Source organism: Vespula pensylvanica, chromosome 1 (assembly GCF_014466175.1).
Source record: "Vespula pensylvanica isolate Volc-1 chromosome 1, ASM1446617v1, whole genome shotgun sequence".
Lineage (NCBI taxonomy): Eukaryota > Metazoa > Arthropoda > Insecta > Hymenoptera > Vespidae > Vespula > Vespula pensylvanica.
Window position 1 is genome coordinate 8,547,312 of NC_057685.1, and position 21,233 is coordinate 8,568,544.

At 38.0% G+C, this 21,233-nt stretch overlaps 1 protein-coding gene and 1 long non-coding RNA gene across 6 annotated transcripts in view; both read right to left on the reverse strand.

The window, feature by feature from the left end:
* Positions 1-323: 323 nt before the first annotated feature.
* The window catches only part of LOC122632693 (pinin), a 41,847-nt gene continuing 20,937 nt past the window's right edge, over positions 324-21,233 (reverse strand). For 4 of the 5 annotated variants that reach the window (XM_043819824.1, XM_043819850.1, XM_043819833.1 and 1 more), the window contains 7 exons: positions 20,726-21,156; positions 20,211-20,320; positions 12,064-12,189; positions 8,975-9,145; positions 4,457-4,611; positions 3,911-4,085; positions 324-3,059 (listed from right to left, as the gene is read on the reverse strand). In XM_043819824.1, coding sequence (XP_043675759.1) covers positions 1,858-3,059; positions 3,911-4,085; positions 4,457-4,611; positions 8,975-9,145; positions 12,064-12,189; positions 20,211-20,320; positions 20,726-21,156 — 2,370 coding nt within the window. In that variant the 3' untranslated portion in view covers positions 324-1,857. The remainder of the gene's footprint in view (positions 3,060-3,910; positions 4,086-4,456; positions 4,612-8,974; positions 9,146-12,063; positions 12,190-20,210; positions 20,321-20,725; positions 21,157-21,233) is intronic. The other variant, XM_043819860.1, reaches the window with a different exon arrangement.
* Positions 9,730-10,594, reverse strand: LOC122632771. Its single transcript, XR_006327945.1, has 2 exons — positions 10,506-10,594; positions 9,730-9,821 (listed from the first exon to the last, which is right to left on the reverse strand). It is a non-coding gene; the product is annotated as an uncharacterized LOC122632771 (long non-coding RNA).

Sequence of the window (21,233 nt, forward strand, 5' to 3'; positions counted from 1 at the left end):
TATAGAATTTAATTTGTAATTTATGATATTTTTTATATTTTGTAAAATATTCATTATCACAGCATTAAAAGTAATTTCATAAGAATTGCACACGGAATAATAATTTATATGATTTTTAATGTCAATCATTAAATCCAAACATACTTTAAAACGTACACGTGCCATGATTTATTTATGTATGTATGCATATATATATATATATATATATTACACTACATATATATATACATATATTATATATATAATATATATATATATATATATATATATATAGGTAAAAATAGATTCAATATTATATTAAAAGTTCTAAATGACAACGATGATTGTGGTAATTCAGATAATATTTATTTTGATAAATATATAATACATTAAATTTGCCAGCACATGTGGGAGAAAAACACTTCTCTGCGAATAATACTTCCGTTTATTCCTAAGCTACTGCTACCGAATGTGATCTCCAGTTTTTCCAAAGAGAGCAGATTAGAATCAACTTTGCATCCATTCGATTCTCACTTTAGCTGGCATGATTTGAGCCGATACATAACTTCGATAGGCTTATGCATTTACACGGTATCTCGATCTCGTAAGAAATTTGAACGAGTTCGCACCGCTGTTAGTGTATATCAGCCTATCATAATCGTATTACGTATAAGCTTATCGAAACTGTAACACGGAGAAATCGAACGATAACATAAATATTAGGTTTTTGTTTTTTTTTTTTTTTTTTTTTCATCATGAAAAGGTGAACAGCGAATATTGCAATGCGCGATCGTTCCAAAACTATCATGAAGAAGAGTTTTCTGTACTATAAATCAACTTCAAAGCCAACTTCATATTCATCATACTGATTTAAAAGACCCTTAGCGATCTCTCAAAGAAATGGCATTGCAATATTTCGCCGTTCTTTAGGCTGCGGCTATAATGAAAATCAGCCATTTTAAGTATAAGCGCAGCGAATATTTTATCGATGATTCGGGAGGAAGGAGACGGTATGTGATGTAACGTTCTTGACTATATACAGTTGCGATAAAAATTAATTAATTTATAAACATCGTTGCCTATTTACAGACTTAATGTAATCGCATTCTTATAAAACGGACATGTGTAAAAGTGACACGAATTAAATAAGTAATGGCCCAGACGACCGAAACGTATTTTCTCCTTATACATGATTAGATAAATCCGTTAACATGTACACATCCTTGGCCAAAAGTATTAGGCACCTGTATACATTGTAAATAATAGAATGTTTTTTTTTTTTTTTTTATTAGTGAACGAGAAGATCGTGAAGTAGGAAAGACAAAAAGGAAAGATAAACGAGAACGAAAAAATAATAAAATATTTTACAATGAATCAAAGGACTCATCCAGTGGAACAAAAATCAAGACACTCGTTTCATTTATCATTTCATACATTAATAATTAAGAATGTCTAATGGTTTTACACAATACTCTTGTTCACGAAAACACATACGCGGTCAACTTTACTAAAAAAAAAAAGAAAAAAAAAAAATGAAGAAAAAATAGAAAAAAAATAAAAAAAAAAAAGAAAAAACCCATGAAGTCATATTAAAAAGATACAAGAACAAATAAAAAAAAATGTTTTCGATATTGATTGATATCGAATATCACGTATATATGCGTGCACGAATATTCGACGTTAATCTTTTGCTTTGTACGCGTATTTTCTCTTCAAATCTTCGATAGAAAGATTCTGAAGAAAGAGGGGCGTCGAAAGTATAAAAATGCGAGCACGTAAAAAAGAAAAAATATCGAGGGAAATAGGATCGATAGGCAGGGCAAGCGAAATGCCATCGTTTTACGGTCGCACGAACGAAAATCTTGGCTAATTTGTGTGTTAATTGATGGGTTTTCCCCAAGCAAATTGCATGGGAAGACGAGGTATATCGCTGCTCGTAGAGGACTCGTCCTCGCTGCTGGAAGCGGAGGTTTCCTCAGAGATCATGGCTTCGCCACCAGCTTCTTGAGGTGTCTGACCGGCGTTGCAATCTTCGGCAGCTGCGGCAGCGGCAGCCGCCGCAGCTACGGCAACTGCAACGACGGGATTGGCTGGAGCCGTTGAGGAGGATGAAGCTGTCGACGAGGAAGATGAGGAAGAAGAGGTTGAAGAGGAGGATGGGTCGCTCCTGGGTCTTCTTCGTGCGTTGACCGGTGTGGAGGTGTAAGGCCAACTGGAATCTTCGGTTCTCGCGGAATCTGTCACGGAAATGCTCTTGGATCTGGCTCTCGTGTCGATACCAGTTCTCCGTGGTGTAAGCCTTAAAGAGCCTTGTCGAGATACCGATAGAGAACCCTCCGGTGTCAAGAGTTTCGGTGGTGCGTTCATAGGTGCGTGTGCTTCGTCCAAGTCAAGCGTCCACGAGACCGAATCGCTTTTCTCAACGACAAACTTTATCATAGAGGAGGATTGTTGCGTATTCTTGTCGAACGACAACGAGTGATCTATGTGTTCAGGACCTAAGGATCTAGACAGTCGTGGCGAGGCTAATTGATTCGCCAGGACTGTTACTACTTCGTTTTTTTGACGTAACCTCCATTGTAATTCTTCGTTACGTTGCAAAAGACGTTTGTTCTGTTTCGAGACCTGATGCATCGATTCGTGGAGCATCTCGTTGTTATGAGAGATTTGTCTCTCCATCGCCTCCTTGCACTGAAGCTGAGCCTTCAAGTCTTCGCATCTCGCTTCGAGCATCTCCACTCGTTGCTGCAATATGTCCTTGTCCTCGATCTCCCGACGTATGCCGTCCAGTTCCGATCTCAAGGTCGCGTTCTCTTGACTCTTCAATTCCAAGACAGATCTCAAGGACTCGACTTCCGCCGCCAAGGCTGCACCTTGATCATGGACGACCGATCTTCTTTTGGTCTCTGCATCTTTACGCATCAATTCGGCCTCGTGTTCGGCTCGTAGCCTCGCGATCTCTGCTCGATGCTCCTTTGTCGCCTCGTTCAAGCAATTGTTTAGCCTAAACTCGCACTTCTGTCTCTCCTCCTGCAAGTTGCTTTCCAAAGATGCCAGCTGCTCCGCGTGCCGGCTCTCCACTGGAAAATATCAAAGAGAGATTCGTTCTTGATAATCATGTCTAACCAAGAGATTGAAATAAACGAAACCGAGCCAGGAAAAGAACAAAAGCGATAGAAAAGACAAGAACGGATGGATCACACGCTGGCCGAGCGTGCCAACCTATAATTAACTTTTCTTCGATCGACGTTACGAGCTCGTTCGTTGGAAAGCAAATAGCCCTTTCGTACTTCGACATCGTCGTTACGTCGTACCTTTCAAAAGTTTACTCGAAACCGACATCTACGACGTCGCGGAGAGACGTGTGATATGCGTAGGCACGGCGAACCCGTTGATTTTAATTAACAATTGCTCCACTTCCTCCGCTCACCGCTCACACCGGCATTACGACCATTATGCTCGTTACGATGCGAACATCATAATGGCATAATTCTATGTGCCATGCGATGAAGAACGATAAAATCGTTCAGAAATTATGACTCATTCTACTACTAAGTATAGCGTTTACTCGCCGAGCGATTTATAGGCACAAAACGGACGAGTCTATCCTCGAACGATCGTTGAATTATTGATAAAATGCAAAGAAAACTAAAAATATAACGATCGAAGAAACTATGAAAGGGGAGCAACGCCCTCTCTTTCTTTCTCTCTCTTTCTACTATTTTCTTCTAGTTTTCTTATAATTTTTCGCATTCGTTCTGGCTCGACGTCAAATCGAGTTATTCTAAAAATATGTATAGGGCTATAATGTAATATTTTGGAACGACGGAGTTCGCGTTGGTGCTGGTGTTTGCGAATTGCGTCACGTTGAGTTTTGCCGTAACGAGCCAGAATACGAACGGAAACACAAATACACTTGGCACGGCCTTACGATCTTCGCGAAGCTGATCCAAGGCTCTGCGATGATCCTTCCTCGCTGTACCGAATCTTTCCTCTATCTTAATGTATTTCGCTCTTAGCTCGTCTATCTCCGAGCACACTGCTACCCACTCGGTCTTCATATTTTCGTTATTCTTCTTTAGTTTCGGCGTTGAAAATGCATCCAACTGAAAGAACGCGAGACCATACATCAACAAGTGTTATTCGAAAAAATGAATGGGTATTTTTATCGCTCTCTTAACACGTATATAAATAATAAAGTCGTTAACAAGATTAGATCTTTATATTATTAACATTATTAATTCTGACATAGATATGAGCCTTTTAGAAATCAAATAGACGATGTTTATTACTAATCGTATCCTCATGAAACTGAGAGAATAATTCCTTCAACTTCTAATAAATTCTTATATAGAAAAGAAAAGAATGAATTTAATTGTAGTAAATAGAAAGTTTGAATTCACTTTGTTAATTGAAAATTGAATTAGAGACTTCGTTACGCTCCAAATCGGATTCGATTAAAATGAATTAAACTTACTTCGTATGCAAGATATTGTACGGTGACGGATAAAGCTTGGACGATTTGTTCGGCCCTCTTAGCGCGATGAACATCGTAGGGTACGTCCGTTTGAGCAGCCTGATCGCAAGTTTCGATGGTGGAGGCCCTTGTCACCGCATAACCGTTTGTGTTATCTGTAATCAATGTCACCGGTGCCATTACCAACAGAGACGTTCTTCGACGCACGATAACGATCCTTCGAAATCCTTAAAATCCATTAGTCTCACGAGCATCTTCCATGATAGATTCGCCCAAAATTCTGGGGTTAATTCATCGAGTTCGTCGAAGGGAAAGTTCGTCCAACCGATGTCGTCTTCGAGATTGAAGACGATTCGAATTTTTCCAAATCATCATGACGATCATCTTGTCACGAACGAGTAAAGTTTACAAGCAAGAGAACTCGATTCCAATGGAAATCAAAATCGTTGCTTTAGGTCGATCTTGGATCCCATATATTCAAATCTATCGAAATTTTATTTGAGTAAATGAATTCGTAAAGCAAGTACATCAGGTTGCCTTAACGAAGGGGCAAAAAGGATCGGGCCAACAAATCGATCTACACGACGAAGATTTTTGGTCTGTTTACGTCACCGATCGAGCTCCATTCTCCTCAGACGATGACGGACGTGAAAGCACGCACGGTATTATGATCCTCGCACTCCCCTCGTTTCTTCTTCCTCCCCGATCGCAATTCTTCGATCGCGTCGGGGAAGACCGACTTGAAAAAAGTCAGCGCACTAAAGGTCGGATGATCTTGATCGCGTTACTCGTCCAAGAACGCTCGCCAGTCTCGACGAAGGCATACACTGGGTTAAGGTCGACTGTCCGATGAGACCGAGAAAGATAGATATAGAAAGAGAGTGTGTGTGAGAGAGAAAGAGAGAGAGAGGCTCTCGGAATCGTGGAAAGTCTGCGAGGAAACCAAAGACGTCTCTGCGATCACCTTGGCCCGACTATCGGAGACGTTTTGTACGTACGTACTTCCTACTACTCGACCATTCTCTTTCTCTTTCTCTCTTATTTCTGTCCGAACACCAAAAGCAAAGTATTTTAAGAACGGATATCTACGCACTTCCCGATATTTACAGTTTCCTTTCTGTTTACGTAGTCGATCGAAAAAGATAAAAAAAAAAAAAAAAGAAAAAAAAAGGAATCAGTTCACCTATGTTCTCTTCGAAATTAAAATCTATTGGAGTAATTAATCCTTTACGTCACTCCCTGATGAATCTGTTTTTACGTAAAGGAAAAATAAACGCGACTGATCTAATCGTTCTTCAAATAAAATAGAAAGATAGAAAACTCTTCTCGAGAAAAGAATTCTTTTGTAGAAAAAAAAAAAAAAAAAAAAGAAAAAGAAAAAAGATACGAAGATGAAGAAAAGTCGAGATTATTTTAAGGAAGCGTCAAAGTGATGACAAAGATATCAGTGGCCTATCGGCGTCGCGAATCGAATTAGAATCGTCACTCGTGGCGATTTGTTGGCCGAGTCCGCGGTTCGACTGAATTAGCACGAGCCGCAAGCTGCCTCGAACAGACGATACATTCTCCCTCCCACCACCACTATCACCACCACCATCATTGCTATTACTACTACTACTACTACTACTACTACTACTACTACTACTACTACTGCTGCTGCTGCTACTACTACTACTACTATTATTATTACCAACATTAATATTAATACTAAGACCACCTTGAGACGAAGTACAACATCGAAGACGATGGATGATGATGATAAGCACGGATGAACGGTCTACGACCGGACACACAATAAGTGTTTATTTAAGCGTGTGTGTGTGTGTGTTCGCGCGAGCGCAAAACTGACCACTCCAGGGAAGGCGCGAAATAAAAAGGTCGAAGGCGAGATCATGCACGCGTGCGCGCTCACGATCGCTATGAGTTATTTCAAGGAGTCGTGCTCCGAATAAATTGACTTTTCCATTTGGAATTGGTCGCCCTTAGATGGCGCCGTTTTGGAACGATTGATTTTACTGACATAAAGAAAATGATCGATCGGAGATACGAATTTGTAGATTTGTGAATTTATTTAGATTTACATGAATTTCTTCGTTTCATTCATGGTTTTAATCAATTTGATTTTTAAGAGATTTATATTATAAGAGAATAGTCTGAAAAAGATCTTCATCCGATGTTAATCGATCAAATAGTTTAGACTTGACTAAGCTAATACATAATTTATACAAATAATAAAAACTCTTCGCAATTTGATCATTTGTAAACTGTACAAGGTCGCGTAGAGATCCAACGAAGGCTTAATCCTTCCTTCAGGAACTCGGTAAGGTCATCGAAGCTAACCAATCTCTAATCACTGTAGACTCCTTCCTGTCTCGATCGTTTTCATAGCGAGCAAGCACGCATTCGTTCGAGAGACCGTTCATGAATGATTAATGAAAGCGTAAATTAAGTCGATTCTATTAAGAAAAGAAAGACGTACGAAAGCACGAGTCGTAGAAATTCAAGCTATTCTCGTAGTAATAGGCTTTTGGTTGCGTCTGATCGATGAATCGCTTTCGATAGAAACCTCCAAGTTTCCTTTTTGCTAAAAGAACCTTTAGAGAACGCTGAGAGCCGCGGGCTAAGAAGAGACGGGGATTCACAGTGGTAGAAGTTAATGTGTGATCCAGTGAAAGCAGAGGAACTTTCTTCTTCAACGTGAAGCCAACGGATTACACAGATAGATCATACGTTTTATATATAATATGTGTATGCGTTCGCATGTATGACATGTGTGTGTATGTTTGCGTAAACCAGCGTGGAAACGCGTGTACGCAACGCGAAATGACCGTGGGACGTTTTTAGAAAACGTCCACTACTCTCGTATTACTACTACTACTACTACTACTACTATTACTATACTACTATTTCTACCACCACTACGACTATTGTACCTAACCGTAGCTCGCGGTCAATGAATTGGAAAGTCAACGTGAGCGCGTTTGTTTCGTGCCGCACGAGATAACGTTTAAAACTCCGTCCTCTTTCGGAAAAGGCCTTACACGAGTTACTTGTTCTATCTCTCTCTCCTTTTCTCTTTCTATCTTTCTTTCTTTTTCTCTTCTTATTCTGCATATGGAAATTTACCAACAGCCGGCTTTTGACCGGTCGTTAAACGACGAACTTTTACTATTTGGACACGAGTGAGTATGAGGAATTTGTACTTTGAAACGTGTTCTCTGATTTTTCCTTCGTGAAAGCTCCTTTCTAGTTTTCCGGGAAAATTGATTTTCTTCTTTTACAAAAGAAAGCGAAGAGACTTGACTGATGTAACGTTGCGATCAGCTGAATAATAAACGATATAATAGAACAGAAATTATGTGAACATAAAGATTTCAAAATATGAGAAATATCTATTTATCTATGTATCTTTTATATTACTCGTATGTTTTCATTCGAATGATGCAACGTTCCGATGACTTGAACAATAAATTAATACAACAGAAGAGAAAATGTATGAACATGAACATTTTTAAACACATATCGTCAACATGAATTTTTTATAGAAAGAAATAAATAAACGAATAAGTAAATAATTATATGTATATACAAAGAGTGTATCCAATAATGGATTCTCGTACATTTCTTTCGAGTAATCATACTTCCATCGATACATTTTCATAAATAAACTACGTGATATAGGAAGGTCAAAAAGGTATCAATCGGTAAACAAATCGTGTCTAATCTCTTTCTATCGGCTTTCTACGAGCGTCGAAATTAGCTTGAAAACGTGCCAACCAAAGTACGATGAGAGAAAACTAAAAGAAATTACCGATACCATCAGCAATTCCAGAGGATTACGAATTTCACTCGTTGACAGACGATCGTTAACTAGTCGATATCTATCGAGTCTAATGCGTTTGATCCCGATTTATCTCATGAACCAATGTCTCATCATTCTGTTCTATTTAAATCTCGAAGCTTGTTTCCGCTTCGATTTCGACTTCCGGACGACCTAAGGAAGATGCTCGAGTAAAAGTAACAAAAGTAGTAATGAAAAAAATATCAATCCGTTAACCGAAGAAAATTAATTAATTCGTAACAAAGATTTATATAATTATAAAAATTTTTAAATGTATAATAATTACATAAAACAATATTAACATAATTGTTTCGTATAATTAAATAGGTATATATTGTATATATGAAAAATATTAATCTCATATTCCAACTATTATTACTATTAACAGAACAATCGGACTTGCACTAATATATAACAGTGCGTGAATAAACCATGTAATATAACAACGTAAAAACAAAAAATATATCTCTCATGTTAAAAGAATAAATAAATCATACGTTTTTCACTACTATTAAAAATCATAATTCCCTTGATTAATTCATTTAATTAAAAATATTTAATCTTCACTCATTTGACTTCGAATGAAAATAAATGACATATATCCAGATTTGCCGGATCAAAAATGTCCTCAGTTATCTCTATCCTAAGTTAACTCTTTTAACCTGATGAATATATACCTTTTTCTGTTGGTCTCGTGGCACGATGTTGCTGTTGCTGTTGCTGTTGTTGTTGTTGTTGCTGCTGCTGCTGTTGTTGTTGCTGCCGTTGCTGTGATGGTTGCTTGGCAGGGACGTTGGCCGTTAATCTCCTCGTAATCGGTTGCTTGCGCGACGCCGTCGGGCTCTTTTCTGCAACATAGAAGACTCGACGTTAACGAGAGCATACCGAACTACCAACAGTTAACCGGTAGTTGCTGCGAGTCGTGTAACGATGATAGCTTCTCCGAGTACCGTAACAGCGTGAACCGTTTTATCGCCCGTATAAGATAAAAAGGTGCGGGTCTTTGACGCTACACTTTGAGTCGTCACGCCTTTACTCTTCCATCCATCCTTCCTTCCTTCCTTTATTTTTCTTTTCCACGTAAGTACTTCCTTATTTAGAAAATTATTTTAAAAGTTGACAGCAGAAGAGTTTTCAAAAGAGTTTTCGCGCGAAATCATGAAACGAAAATGCAATGCGGCAGCGAGAGTAGTTTGACAGGTTGATCGAGAACGGTACCATTAAACGCGAACTTAATTGGACGTATAACCGATCGGACGTGTACAAATAATCGAGCCTCTCGATCTTCTTGGGAGTCGAACCGATCGATCAAGAGAATAAGAGAGAAAATTTGTTGCTCTGTGTAATTACGAGAGAATTCTACTTGTTTCTTTCTTCTTTTCCTTTTCTTTTTCTTTTTCTTTTCTTTTCTTTCTCTCTCTCTCTCTCTCTCTCTCTCTCTCTCTCTCTCTCTCTCTCGCTCTCTCTCTCTCTCTCATGATTTTTTTCGAACTTCGACAGATTTTGTATTGTGTAACTATAAAACTAAAAGAGAAAGTTCGATGATGATTACTTAAAATATGCTAAATTGTAGGAACTGATTTGAAATTATAAAAAATTTTGTATTAAATGTAAACCGTCGTACGAAAAGAAAGAAATTTTCCATACATCAGACAAATTCGTAATTACGAATACGACCGATAATACCTTGGACCATGTCTCGAAACGTGCGCTCTTCGGGAATATAAACAACTGACTGGAACTAATTCGATCTTTCTCTCGAATGTTTATTTACAATCGACATAAGATTTATCTATTTAAGGACTTGTAATGTCACGACTTTTTTGTACTTAACCGATACTTCACTCAAAACTTTAATGTTTTGCCACTTGACGAGCGTGATTTATAACATAGAGACATCTGAATATTCAATGAATACGTTAGTTACAAGTAACACGTATTATCATTTTTATTTGTATACTGGCTAAAATTGACGAGCAGCGATTATTCCAAAATGGTAACATTTTACCAATTGACAAATAAAATATGATTTACAACATAGATATATAAATATTCAACGTGTACGTTTGTTACGAGTAATACATACTATCAATTTCATTTGTATGCTAGGTAGAATCAACGTATAAAAAAGAAAGGAAGAAAAAAAAGAAGAAACGGAAAGAAACGAAGGAAAAAAAGAAAAGAAAAGAAAAGAGAAGATGCACATACTATAATACGAAGAAACCAAGCTGCGTTGGTTCCGGTCGGCTGTAAGTTGCAGTTCGTGCATCGAGCTCGACAATCTCGATCGCCCCGCGCGAACGTTGCCCACATTCGGAGGTACTTCAATCATCACTAATGCCGATCACGTATCCCTGTCACACAAGTCAGCTCACAAATCACGTTCTCACTGTCGTGGAATATTTTGGTTGACTGTTACTCGCTCCCAAAGAAGCTTTCTCTCTCTGTCTCTCTCTCTCTCTCTCTCCTTCTCTCTATCTTTCTATCTCATAAAGCTCAAGTGTAGAGAATTCTTCAATCGCGGAGACGCACACGATGCGTGTGTTGGCTCGTTCGCGGCTCTCGAAGAACTGTTTGCTGGTAGTTCGCGAGCGAGCAACATTGGGTTTACAAATGGAGGTAAGGAGAGACGGTTTGGCCTCGTCGAAACGTTGGTGAGGGCTCGTACCGTTAAAATTTTGACCTGTCTCTTGTTAAGAAAAGAATCCATAGTTTTTACACTATTGTCGAATAGTTAAGAAAGAAGATATATCTGTCCTATAGTTAAAAAAGGATTTTCTCTTCCCTGAGAAGATTACGGGAAAATTTATGGGACAACGTATACCTGCAAATTCTTTTTAAAAAGGGGAAGTAAAGATTGGTAATAATGCGCCATGAACATCACTCACATTTTAAAATAAAACCCAAAGAGATGGGTACCGAGAGATTAAAAATATAAATATAATATTTCTTAGAAAAACTTCTTAGAAAAATTCTTGTTCTTTCTAAATAGCTTTGCTCATAAATTTTCCTACACTTTTCTAAATATTCCAAATTTTCCGAAATATCCAAAATGTTTCTTTAACGTTTAAGGTTTCTAACAATAAAGTTTTTAACATCTTTTTGCTGTTTTAATATTGACAAGGATAAAATATTGGCAATGTATGCTACGAAATAGTTTTGATCCTACTTTCATCCTTGTTAAATAATATATTTAAAATGTCACATTTAAATAATCCTTCTACGGATCGTCAAAAACGAATACTAACACGAATTTAATTCAACGCTTGTCGCGATTACATCTTCAATTCGAAACGTTCCCCGATATAATTTTACAAGCTTCTTTTAAATATCTTCAGGCCTCAACAAAATACTTTCCAAATTTCATATGAAAGTCCAATGATGAGAAGTGTTATTAACGCACAATCGAAAGAACACCGTTAATGATGCCTACCATTTGTCTTACAAGCAAACACGTACAAATGGTTGCATAGATTCAGGCGTGAACTAAGAGTAAAGGGAAGCCGCTTTGATCGTGTTGGGTCTCCAACCGGAAGTACGCAACATTGCCCTTAGCCTTGTGTCTCTGCGCTTCATCGACGAACACGACGTATATAAATTCGTCGTAAATTTATCAACTCGATTTATCAACCATCTCTCTCTCTCTCTCTCTCTCTCTCTCTCTCTCTCTCTCTCTCTCTCTCTCTCTCTCTCTCTCTCTCTCTCTCTCATTCTCTTTTTCTCATACGCACACATCTCCTTTTGTTCTCCTGTGGCTTACACTTACCAAGATTGATCGTCGCTACGGAAGAACAATTTTTCTTTTCTTGAAAACTATTGACTCGGCCCTGCTGACCACTACGACCGTTTGCCACAATTCTCCTTGGTGAACTTCCCGACGTCGGTGATCTCTCTGTAAAGGCAAACATGAAATAAGATATCTCGCTTCGATCGCCCAACCTTGTGAATCGTAAGCGACGAGAAACGCGTTAAGTCGAAAGAGGTTAACCCTTTATAACTCAAGTTTTGTTGGGTTTAAAAAAGTTAAATAATTTAACATTTTTAATATAATTAAATTATATTAAACATTTAACAAATATTAAATAACTGTACTTCGGATATTAATCAACAATTTTGTAGAGAAAGAAAAATGAAATGACTTAAAAATAAATATATGTCTATGATCTCAAAGTTATCGTAACGTTAGATCGTAACGTCATTGAGAGTTAGGAAAAAACAAAAAGAAAAAACAAGAAAGAGAAAAAAAAAAAGAAATTAATCCAATCGTCCTATCATGATTTCCTTAATATTTTTTGAAAAAAAGAGGAAACTAAATCCGATATCTAATGATCTAATGAGAAACGATCGTGAAACTTATCGACCTGGAACATCCTATCGGTTTGCAATGATTAACACTTTTTCGCGCATCATCGGATCTTGTGCTCGACGAGCCGATACGACAAGCAAAGCGAAGTTTACGTCGATCCGTATGTCGATTACGTTGCTAACGAGAAAAGGAAAAGGTTTATAATATATGTATGTATACCAGCAACCAGTGGTCGGAGTACCTTCTAAACGAGTACATATAACGGCTCGTCGTTAGAGGTTCACATACTTTCGCGACACAAAACTTCTTATAGCAACTTACATTTCGTCTGCTTCTCGAATATATCATAAGCAAAGTTATCGTAATCGAAATATATCGATATATATATATATAATACACGTTTCAACTAAGATACGTTATGATAATATATATATATTTACGTATATACATACATATATTATATTACGTATGAAAAGAGGATTAGTATTTTAAAAAGAATTCTCCTCTCATTTAAATTCTAAATAAAAAAGTCATTAAAAACTCGATATAAAGGCGAACCACTAGGATAGAGAAATAAAAGAGTCTATGTCGGAGAAATAACGTATATATGCAAATATATAAATAGATATATTATATGACATGTGAAAAAAGTAAAAGACTAGGGTTTTCTAAAAATTCTCCTCTCGTTTGTTCAAAGTCACTAGAAAGTTGATTTAAGAACGAACAACCATGACGATAGAAAAAGAACTATGATAATGTATGTGCGTACATAGTCACATACCTACATACATACATACATACATATACAGATATATTAAGTTGTTAAAAGAAGTCTAGTGTTTTAGAAGTAGTTTATTACTCTTTTATTTGTTCAAAGTCACTAGAAAGTCGATTAAAAAGCGAACCATCATAATAAAAAAAAAGAAAAGAAAAGAATAATACAGACGATGCGCGACCAGTTTCACACTTGACGGAAAAAGAAAGAAAAAGTCATGCGAGTGTAGTTCCATTATGTCAGGCTAATAAAATTCTTTAGGAGGAGACGACTATGGCAGGAAGGCTATTGCTGGGGAACGAATGAACGAATGAACGGGACACACTTGAGCGACGTTCTCACGACATTATTTCGCTACTGGTCTTATATCGTACACCACGATCTTTCACCATTTTATGACTTGATCTCGTGGGATAACCATTGATCCTTGAAAACAATAACACATATTTCGAGTACTCTCGCTTGTTTTCTCTATACTTTTCTTTTTTCTTTTCTTTTTTCTTTTTTGCATTTTGACTTATTCCATTTCACTTCTATCATCGACATCGATAAATCAATCGAACGAAGATAAAAAAAATGTAAATGCTTAATTCACTTTCATCGTTTTATAACAAAAGTAATTCGTTGTATCATTCAAATGATTTTTTTTTTTTTTCTAAGAAAAATCTCTCTATTAGAAATATACTATTATTATATTATATCTCGATATTACTGTATTGTATCCCGAGTTATTCGATTTCTTGCTTGTCATCAATAAGGATGAATCGATCGAACGAAGAAAAAGAAGAAAACATGACGCCTAACTAGATTTCATTGTGTTGTAATAAAAGTAATTCGCTGTATCATTCAAACGATTTTTTCAAATAAATCTCTATTAGAAATATATTATTATTATATTATATCTCGGCTTAATTCGATTTCTTGCCTATCATCAATAAGGATGAATCGATCGAACGAAGAAAAAAGCATGACGTCTAATTAAATTTCATTGTGTTGTAATGAAAGTAATTCGCTGTATCATTCGAACGATTTTTTTTTTCTAATAAATCTCTATTAAAAATATATTTTATTATTTTTGAACAAAATCGAATATGTGCTAATTTTTGCTCTCCCTATTCTCCATGCGCCATCCATTTTCCAATCATCCCGATTTAACTGCATCAAGAGGGAAGAGCATGGGAGAGAAACTCGGTCATTCAGTAGAAGTGGGATAACTTTGATCCTCCCTAAAATACTTTGATCTCTAGAGAAATCACTCGACCTATCATCCAATTCCATGAATATTCGTGCAATGTAACTAGTTCGTTATGGATATCGAAACTTTCTATGTTAAACGGAGCACGAAGGATCACGTGTGAAGATGTAAAAAAATTCTGAATTTTTGTTGAAAACAATAAACACGTTTTTATCTATATCTTCCTGTCCTTCGAATCTCTAATATCTAGTAATTATTTAACATGGATTATATTAGCCACGTGAAATCTTTCGACTTTGATAAAATAGCAAGAATAAAAAAGGAAAAGTAAATATTTTGCAAATTGCACATCCAACGATTTTTCAGTCGTTTAATTAAACTAACATCGTTATTTTGTTAACGTTAAGAAAAATACACAAAAGATAATTTATGTGGAATTTAATTAAGAGATTATACGAACAAAAGCAATTTAATCTAGTCGCGAGGTCTTTTAATCGGAGAAGTAGAAATTTAATTAAAAAATGAAAATTAGAGAAAGGTGAAGACCGTAAGCATTTTCTACCTCGCTTAAAGCTGCCTAATCTCATCTTCGTCGAATCCCTCACGAAATCCGTCCGAAGTGATGGCCTGCCCTTCGATCCTTGCTGTCCCATCTTGAAGGCATGTATTTTCCCTTCACTGATACTCCATCGCGAGGAAAGCGATCCGCGATAGAAACTTTCACCTGATCCTTTCTCGAAGGTTGAACTCAAGAATCGCTTCGGAATCGATCGAACTTGGGATCGCGAATATTTCCAATCGAACGCACAATTTTGCCTGCATTTTTCTTTTATCTGTAGCCTTAAACGAAACAACAGGCAATCCTTTTTTTTAATTTAATATTTTGATATCTCCAATTTTTAATATATCCAATTTATAAATCGATTCCTATTCATTCTCTTTGATTTATAACATTGAACGAAGTAATTAAAAATTCTCTTCTTCAATATTTTCGTTCTCTACGAAAAAAAAAAAAAAAAAAGTTTCCCTATTTATAAATCGATCCTCTATCCGTATTACCGAAGAAAACGAATTTACTCCATATCTCTTTTGATTTTCAGCTTAAAGTTTCTTTTTCAACGTCAAATAAAAAAAGAAAACGCAAAGTTATAAGCACGGATCGGATGTCACATATGCACACACGCATACACATACGCACGCACACACTCACGCACAGCAACGATCACATTCTGTTTTGCCAGATCTTTCAAGATAAATAACTCCAAAGCGTTCGTTCTTTCACTGAACGGATTCGTCGCGCGTCCACCCGTCGTCGTAGGTTTAACATCTGATTCTGTTGCGTAAGTAGGTAAGATCGGAGTGTTCCAACGATGGTTGGTAGTGGTGGTGTCGGCGGTGGTGGCGCAGGACCGCTGCTCGTCGGCCTTGGAAACGCACGTGGTCGTCGGTTCTCTGCTACTCGGTGCACCTGCCCGTTCTGCCGGTTGATAGAATGAGAGAAAGAGAGAGAAAGAGAGAGAAGGAGAGAGAGAGAAAGAGAGAGAAAGAGAGTAGAGTGAGACAAGCGAGAGGAGTACAAACGTGCTCCGACGAAGGAACGTGCCGCACGTACGTAGAGTAAGTAAGAAGGTAGAAGACGAGGAAAGGCAATGCCGGAAATAAACCAGGAGTGCCGTTGACCCGCGAGTGCTCCTCTTCGAGTACGACTACTCGAAACGTACGAAGAGTCCTACGATTTCAAAGTTTCTTCTTCGATCGTTCGATATACCTCTCTTTTCTTTTGTACTTGTCTCCAACTCGATGATAATCTGTACGCGATGAAAATTTGCCCCCAGGACAAAATTCCAAAAGAGATCTATCCTCTCGATCTTCGATGAATCAATAAGAGCTATTGTACGATGGACTTGATCTCTTCTATCTCTGCCAGCTTATATCTTACTCCGTTTCTTTATCTCTCTTATTGAAATCAACGATAGTTTTTCTTTTTCTTTTCTACTCGTCGTCACTTTTGTTGTCGTTGCTGTTGAACCTTGAACTTTTGAACAAACATTCCTCCTAAAGACTTTTTCTTCGCGCGCTATTACAGGAAAGGAACTCTCTATAGTATGCATTTCACGTTCGGCTCGTCGAAGGTTCCGTTGGTTGCTTCTTGATGATGATAGTCAACTAATACACTTGTTCCTCTTCTTTGATCAATTTGATCTCCCTGCTACGACGATGGAAATTTCCAATGCAATAAATGCGTTTCTTCGTTTAAGGAAAGGAATTCCAAAGATCGTTCAAACTTTCCATATATGGAGTCGATCGTAGTTATTCCTTATCATCGCTTCATTTCATCGAATTTGGAAAGAACTCGCAGAACGTTCAGATGATTTCGTAATTTCGATGATCCGAGCAACACAGAGCTCGAATTCCTAACTACGTTTTCTTTCCAACTCCGTGACGTTCTCGATGGCATTTTAAAAACGTAAAGGAGAACCGTTCGCCAAAGAAAACTCTCTTCGATTAACACCGAAAGTCCCTCGAGCGTGCTTCGACTCTCTTCTTTCCTTTCTCGCGACGAAGAGAGCGCAGCCTCCAAATCGATTTCAGCGAATTTCTTGAGAACAGCGCCGTTGATCACGTACTCGTTGAAAGTCCAAATCAAAGCGAATTAAAATTTATTTGAACTTGTAGTAAACCATAACTGGTGATATACCACTATCGGAATAAAACCATCGGAGAAGAAAGATGACGACGAAGAAAAATAGGAACGAGGTCATAATGACATGCTAACGAACGGTCTCTTTCGAACGCAGCAGCGACTTGACCTGAACCCTCTCAATTACCACCTTAAGAAAACCGAGAGAGAGGGGGGGGGGAGGGAGGGAAGAACGTTCTAATATCAGTTTTAACTACAACAACTGCACGATATGGCAAACACAAAAAACACGTTTTTCTCCTTGCCGGTTGAAATATCTTCTCTTGCCTCAAACGTTGTGATCAAACTTCGAGCATTCTCGATATACCGGTAACCCGAATGAGAAACGATCGGAGAGAAAGAACGGTCAAGAGGAACGGTGGAGATGGAAGGTGAACGAAAAAAAGAGGATGAGAGCTCCGGAAGTGCGAAAGAGAGAGAGAAAGAGTGAGAAAGAGAGAGAGAGAAAGAAAGAACAAGGGAGAAAGAGAGAGACAGTAGAGGCGCATATATGCAACGTCCGAGCGTGCACGATGCTCGCCGAGTACTGCCGACTGGATGCTGTCTCAGCCTCCTCCATCCGGTGGAACGGCTTCGATGGAAAGCAAACTATCCAATGGCGCCGGAAGAGGGGCGCCCGTTTTTACCTCTCCTCCTCCAGCACCCTCAGCACCAACCTCCGTGGCCGAGTTTCGCGAGAGACGCGCCACCAGTCATCGGGTCGATAGAAAACCACCCTCTCTGTGCAAATGACGCACATGCTCGCCGAGCAAAAATACAGATTCACCCTCTCTTCTGACGTAACTACATACGTTCCTTATACCGGCCGCCGCCCTAAAGAAATCAGAGGTCAAGGGTCTAACCGTTTCGAACGTACGTATCTACGTTGATTTCGTATCGATGTCTGGGGAGAATTTTATCTTGCAAAGGGATCGTCTGCTAGACGATAGTGGTTCTTTTTTTCCCTCCCGATCGACCCTCTCACACGTACATACACACGTCTGCGAACTCAGACGTTCATTTTTCTTTGTACTTTCATTACTTCCTTCATATATCTTTTTTTATAAAAGAGTAGAATATAAATTTCTATTTTATTATTAAATTCACACGTTATTAATAATAATACTCGTTATAAATAATAATTCTCGTATGTGAGAATAAAATTTGCTAAAGTCGTATATGCGAGAGGATTTTGTTAGATTTAATGGCAAGTAATAAAAACGAAGATGGTGTTCTTAGATCGAGGGGAGAACAAAGTTCAAGGACACGACGTATGGATTAAAGGTAAGATAATAGGGGGTGGTTAGTTAGTATTACGAATGTTTTTAGTCGTTCCTAAAGAACAATTGCTTTCGATTACTTTTTTGCAACGCTGTTTAATAAGTAAAGGAATAAAGTGCCAAGAGTTAGTATTGTTGGCATCGAAGAGATTGGAAAGGGGAAGGTTTAATCTCCCCTTTTATTCCCTCGTTTTACCAAAGTCATTCCACGCCCTTTTTCTTTCAAGCTTTCAACCGCAATGCGGCATCGACGGACCATACGCCGAAATTATCGTCGTAAACAGACATGGCCGTCGGCAACGATGAGTACGCGTATCGATGCCTGTACCGTTCTTTGTCGCGAAAATGTACGCGATGAGGGAACAACGCGTGACATGCGCAGAAGAAGACTCCCTCGAATTATGATTCTTTTGTATCGACGACAGAATCGAGCCTTTGTTGCTAACTTGCTCTCTACGAGTGTCCAAAAATATCAATAATTACAAAATCCTCCAAACATATCTATATTTCTAAGTACGTTAATTCGAAATGAATTTAAAAAGCGTAAAACTAGTAACCCACACGAATAGTTTGAAGAAAGTAAATTTCCATTAATAAGTTGATAATAGCTGACATTAGAAACGGTAATAAAAGACACTCGCGGATAACAAAGGCAACGGTAAATATACTAACGATGTTAGTTCTTTTTTGTTTAGAACGTACACACGATAGAACGTTATTACAGTCGGTACAGATATTAAAAATTTATGGCGTTAGATTATATAACTGTTTATGTCGAAACTCGTTATTGCGTTTAATCATTTAGAAAGATGACATAAGAACAAATAAAATACAATTCTCATCGCTTAGATCTCGATATTAGAAATAATGGACGATCGTAAGGTTACTTTTCATTGTATTTTATTCAAGCAGCAGACGTTCGTTCTCGAAGCCTTTCTATCCCGTTTCATAGCCCGGTTTTCATTCCCCACTATGTGGATGCCTGCGATAGGAACACATAAGCTAACAACCGGCCGACATAACTCTCGTCGCCTCTCTTCGATCCTTCCAAGAACGCGTAAACGTACGTCACGGGTGTAACACATTTTACGAGCGGCACGAAATAGCTTCTCGCGCCTCTACGCAGTATCTTCGATCATTAATATGCTGCGATGGAATTATTAGTTCATAATTAATGATCGGTAACGATAAACGATAATTACAATGCTATAAAAATCTTTTCATTTGTTGGATCACTTTCAATGAATCCGAACTGTAATTTCACTGTCTTTTGCAATGGTACATGAAGTAAGAAGAAACGTTGTTATGATTTAAAACGACTTCCATTCATCGTATCAACAAGACGTTCAATCCTTTCGAGATGTTGCATTACGATTATCATCATTATAGTATCGTTCATGTATGTCTAACGCGATTTAAATATCGCTACTGAAATATCCTCTTAGCACGAATTCCAGGAACTCATCAGAGAGATTTTCCTCTGCACGCCTAAGTTTTCCATTACGAGCGAGACGGCGCCGCGCGATGAGTTTATTCCCGTAAATAGGATTTGTTAGGTATGAACGAGTCGTTGTAAGGGGGGAAACCAGCGTTGCCGGTGACGAGAAAAAACGAGGGGAGGAAAGAGACCGACGATTTCAATTCGAGAGCAAAGCGAATGAAAGTTAATTGACTTACTACGAGCTTCTTTACTGGGCGCACTGCTGAGATCGCTCATGGAACTTCGAACCGAGCTTCTAGCTGTCTCTTGCATAGGTGACTTTACCGTTTGTCTTCCACGCGTTCTTCTATAAATCAGATTTGAATTACTCAGTATCAAAATCATTTTCACGTTGAACTTTTACATGAAAGTGTTTTTTCATTAACACATTTACCGCCAAGCGTATTTTGCCAGATGTTTAACGCTACTTAGATTATATCATATTAAAAGGAAGAACAGAATATCGAATTGAATGATAGTATCGAGTTGCACAAAAATATGATGCGTGACATATTTGTTCGCTCGTCCTCCATCTAATTCTACCGACGTGAACAGAAGAAAAATCGTGTAACGAAAAGCTCGATGACGGTCTCCGGTGAGCAACATGACGGTGAGTGTGTTAAGGTACAATGATATCGAAATGTAAATTGAGTTGAAATAGAATATCGATTATATATTACATTAAATATATCCAATAAAAACCCTTTTGTACCTTTTATCCTTGCTATTGTTATTATCCACGTCGGTAACTTTTTGTAACGCTGCTCCAGGAGACGTTGATTGGGTTAGGCCTTGTAATACCCTGGATTTAACTTCCTTTCTTAAGGATCTCGTTCTTTGTTCATTTTTACCAGCCTCGATCTTACTCATCACCGCATCCCAGCGACTTCCTTTCCTTTGAGATCGTTGAGACCGCCTAGCTTCCTTCTCCGCCTCATCCTTTGGGCCGGACTCGATCATCGCTTTAATCTTCGAAACGACGTTTCTCTTCGGCATCTTGTATTTCTTCAAAGAACTCGATTCTGTTTTATTCGAAGATTTTATTCTAGGTATGTCATTTGCTCTATTAACTTCGATCACCGTAATTTCAGCAGTTTGTAATACCGTGTCCGCTTCGTTCGACACATCTAAAGTGGTCAAAACCTAAAAGAAATAGATGTGTAAGGTCATTAACTTTGCAAATACGTATCTATGCGTTATATTGGATTTGAAGATGGAGA